General features: G+C 65.7%; 1 protein-coding gene across 1 annotated transcript in view; it reads right to left on the reverse strand.

Moving 5' to 3' along the window:
• Window positions 1-2212, reverse strand: part of TTLL10 (tubulin tyrosine ligase like 10) — a 14002-nt gene extending 11790 nt beyond the window's left edge. The window contains 6 exon segments of the mRNA XM_024760264.1: window positions 37-226; window positions 724-795; window positions 1485-1614; window positions 1696-1814; window positions 1930-2135; window positions 2138-2212. Of these exon segments, the coding sequence (XP_024616032.1) occupies window positions 37-226; window positions 724-795; window positions 1485-1614; window positions 1696-1814; window positions 1930-2135; window positions 2138-2203 (783 nt within the window). The 5' untranslated portion in view covers window positions 2204-2212.
• Window positions 2213-3798: the final 1586 nt, after the last annotated feature.

Raw genomic sequence — 3798 nt, forward strand, 5'->3', positions numbered from 1 at the left:
GTGGCTCCACCCTTCCACTCCCTGACCACGCCCCACCTCGGCCTCGCCAGGGCCTTGGCCCCGCCCTAATCTCGCTCCCACCTTGGTCCAGCCCTGCACCGGTCTCCCCAGAGCGGGCCTGGCGTCCAGGGGCCTCTCACCATCAAAGAGGGTGAAGAAAGCCTCTCTCTCGTCCCTGATGTCCAGACGGTAGGTCTCTGGGAAAAAATCTTCCATTTTCAGGGCGCTGGGGAAGCAGGGAGGTGGGGAAGACACTGGGAGGGTTGTCCCCCTCCCCCAGCTTGGCCAGCCATTCTGGGGGTCTGACCTGGGGTAGGCTGGAGGGAGAGTGTCTGCTAGGAAGCTGCGCTGGGCTGCAGGCACTCCTGCCCTCTTTGGTTTCCTCTGAAACACACCCCCACCCCCGGCCCCCAGCTCTTTCCTCTGCAGAACCTTTGCACCTTCTGTTCCCTGGCCAGGAGCACGCTTTTCCGGCTCTGCACACCTGGCTTCTCTGCAGGCTGCCTCACCCACCTCCCAACCCCTCCCACCTCCCTGCTCTTCCCCCTGCCGCTCTCGGGCCTTCGGGAGTGGTCAGTTCAGAGCTGGGTCTCCAGGCCAGGACAGTGCCCAGCATGCAATGAGCGGTCGGCATGGATCCCCTGTCCTGGGATGCCCTGTAACCCCTTTCACCGAGCACCAGGCCATCCTTCAGTTGAGGGCAGAATGGCTGGGGGAATCTACCTCTGTGGCCCAAGGTGTCCTGAGCTGCTCCACATGAGCTCATCTGGGGCGGGTGTCGTGTCCTTTCCAGATCTGTACCCCAGGAGGACACAGGACCTGGCCTGAGTGGCTGCTCAGTGTGGAGAATGGATGGGGGCGTCGAGAGGTGGGGAGTGGGTGGGGGCTTGGCGGTAGACTGGTGATGTGTGGATAAGTGGATTTTGGATGGAAGTAGGTGGATGGGCAAGTGGTCTGGTGGGTAGACGTATGCCTGGAGGGGGTTGGACCAGAACTGCTGACAGAATTGGGTGGTGTCGTGGATGACCAGGTAGTGGGTGGCTGCCTGCCTGGTGGGGGGTGGACGAGGGAGGCAGATGGTAGGTGGTTGTTTGGATGGGCGGGCAGATGTGTGACTGGCCGGGCAAGTGAGTGGAAGAGGAGTGGGCACATCGAGTGGGTCGGGCACGGCTCCGGGGGGAGGGGCGGGCCAAGGGGCAGGAATGGGTGCGCAGTGGACGGCAGTGGGTGTGGTAGGCAGTGGTGACTAAATGCAGAACACCAGTGGGCGGCTCTGTGGTGAGCGTGTGAGGACCGCTGGGGGGCCGTGGGCTGGGTGGCTGGAATGGTGGCCGTTATTGGGGGTGGAGACAGATGGGTGGTACGCGGCTGGGTCAGTGGGAAGGCGGGTAGGCGGACCGACTTGGTGGAGGGCGGTCAGGAGCAGCGATTGACGCGTCGGGTGCGGGGTGCGCCGCCGGGGTGGGGGGCCAGGGCATCCTCACTTGGCCTGTGCGCAGGGGGCCAGCTTGCTGGTCTTGCTGAGGACACGCGCGTGCTCCCTCAGGGCGCTGAGAAGCCCGATCTTGGTGGTGAGGAGCTGGCTGTTGGGGAGCTGGTACAGCAGCTGCTCACCTGGCGCGACAGAGCCCGGGCAGCGTGCGACCGCGCATGCGCGCGTGGAGGGCCACCCGCTGAGCCCGGCCCCGCCCCTACCTTCCCGGAAGCTGCAGTAGGTGTCCCTGCACTTGACCTCGCACCACTTGAGCTTGTAGTCTTCCCGCCGGCTGTCCTGGATGCGCTGCCAGCCCTTGCTTTTGCAATAGGAGCTGATTCTGCAGGGGCGAGGGGCGGCGGTGATCTGGGGGCCGCGGGGCTGTGGGCCGCGGAGCGAGGCTGGGCCGGGGCCTGCAGGCGGTGGGGCTGGACCCAGCCTGAGGCCCCACTCACATTGCGGCCCCGTTGGTGCCTCCGATGTAGAAGAAGGGGCCCTGCCCGGTGCCGGGCCGCTGCTTCTCCCCCTCCAGCGGGTGCTTCTCCAGGAGGGCGGCCCGGGGCCTGACAGTGTCAGCATCGTCCAGCTCTGCGGGCAGAGTGGGTGGTCAGAGGCTCTGGCCCAGCTGGTGGCTTTTCTGCCCCTCCCTGGGCCCTGCCCGAGCCCATCTGCGTCTTGGTCCAGCTGGCTTAGCTGACGTAGGAGCCCCTCCTCTCGGTGGCTCCCCATTGATCTCTCATGGGCCCAGCCTGTGAACAAGGTGGGGTCAGACAGGGGGCGTCCACTCAGAATCTGACTGGAACCCCTGTGCGGTCCCCCCAGCCATCTTGGCCCATCTCAGCCCAGCCTCAGGCCCAATCAGAGGGCCTCCTAGGAGAAAGGGGGCAGGGTCCCTCCTTACCAACGGCAGGGGCTTTGTGTGGGGCAGAGGCTGAGGTGTGAGGCTGGAGCTGGGGGCAGATGTGACGCAGGGACGTGCCCAGAGGGCGGGGGTCACAATGTCCATCATGACGTCATGGGTGACCCACAGCAGTCAAGGGAGACCCCTCTCCGCCTGTTCAGACCCCGACTCTGCTGTCCTCTGCCCTACTCGGCTGGCCCAGATCCCACACCCGGCACGTGGCCTCCTGCTGGCCCCTCTCCCAGGGCATGGCTGTGTGGTCCCCCCGTGAGAAGGCCTTCCTGGGGATGGGGTGCCTGTCCCTGGGGAGGCCCTGGCTGCATACACCTGGTGCCCAGGGGCGGCTCCGCCGGACCCCTGCCATCCTTGACCGCTTGCCTCTCTTTGTGCCAACCTTGGTCCGAGGAGGTGGTCCCTGGCGGTGGAGGAAGTGGGTGCGGCTGCGGGCCACAGACGCTGGGGCACTGGGGCAGGGGCACCTCTGGCAAGACGTGGCCCCCACCCCTCTGCAGGCCCTTCGGGCGGCCCGTGGTCCTAGCCCTTGAACTGGGCACACAGTCAGGCCCGCCCTGCCCGGGGAGGGGTGCCGCCCAGCGTCCTGGATTTGGGCTTCCTCTCGTGGGTGGCTCCCGTCTCTGTGGTGACTGTGGGGCCTGCAGGGACTGTCCATCTGGTGTCGGCATCTCTGCGCTTGACCTCCCTGCCGGCTGTTAGGAGGGCTGCTGTCAGGCCTGCGGGGTTGGGGGGCGGCAGCCCTGAGCAGTCCCCTCCCAGAGTCAGGGCAGGGCCATGAGCATGATGCCTCCCTAGGGCTCCTTTCCTGTGTGGCTAACTCGGGAACATTTTAGGGAATTTTAGCCATTCCTTGACAGGTCCTTCCCAGTTTGGGGGCTGCTTGGGAGGCTAGGATTTTCCGAAAGATTGAAGAAACACAAGCAGTGGAAAGGCCAGTACCCTGGGAGCTGGCAGGCAGAGAGGGGCGCCTGCATCTGCATACCAGGGGCTGGCAGGTTGCCCTCCAAAGAGGACAGTCGCTTTGCAAACACACCAGCCGGTCACCCAAGAGATGCTAGCCAAGACCTTTGTCCCCACTTAGGACAGAAGAGGGTAAACTGGGAACAGCTGTCAACACGGTTACAGGGCCTGGGTGCGGGGCGGGGCGCGGGGAGGCTCTCACCCCCCTGCCAAGCGTCTCCTCCCCAGCCCTGCCCCACCCAGAACGGGAGGGCTCCTCTGTGGCGGCTGGACCCTGCCCAGCATGACTGCGGGGTGGGGGTGGGGGGATAGGAGCCTGCCGAGCACGGGGAGGGTGCGCACGTGCGTGTGTGCGTGGGTCTCCGCGTTGCCTGGGAGACCCGCACCTTGCTGGGAATGGGGGCCCCCAAGGAGGATGACGGTCAGTACTCTCCCCCAGTTCTCCCAC

This window comes from Neophocaena asiaeorientalis, unplaced genomic scaffold, assembly GCF_003031525.2.
Source record: "Neophocaena asiaeorientalis asiaeorientalis breed wild unplaced genomic scaffold, Neophocaena_asiaeorientalis_V1.1 scaffold489, whole genome shotgun sequence".
Taxonomy (NCBI): domain Eukaryota; kingdom Metazoa; phylum Chordata; class Mammalia; order Artiodactyla; family Phocoenidae; genus Neophocaena; species Neophocaena asiaeorientalis.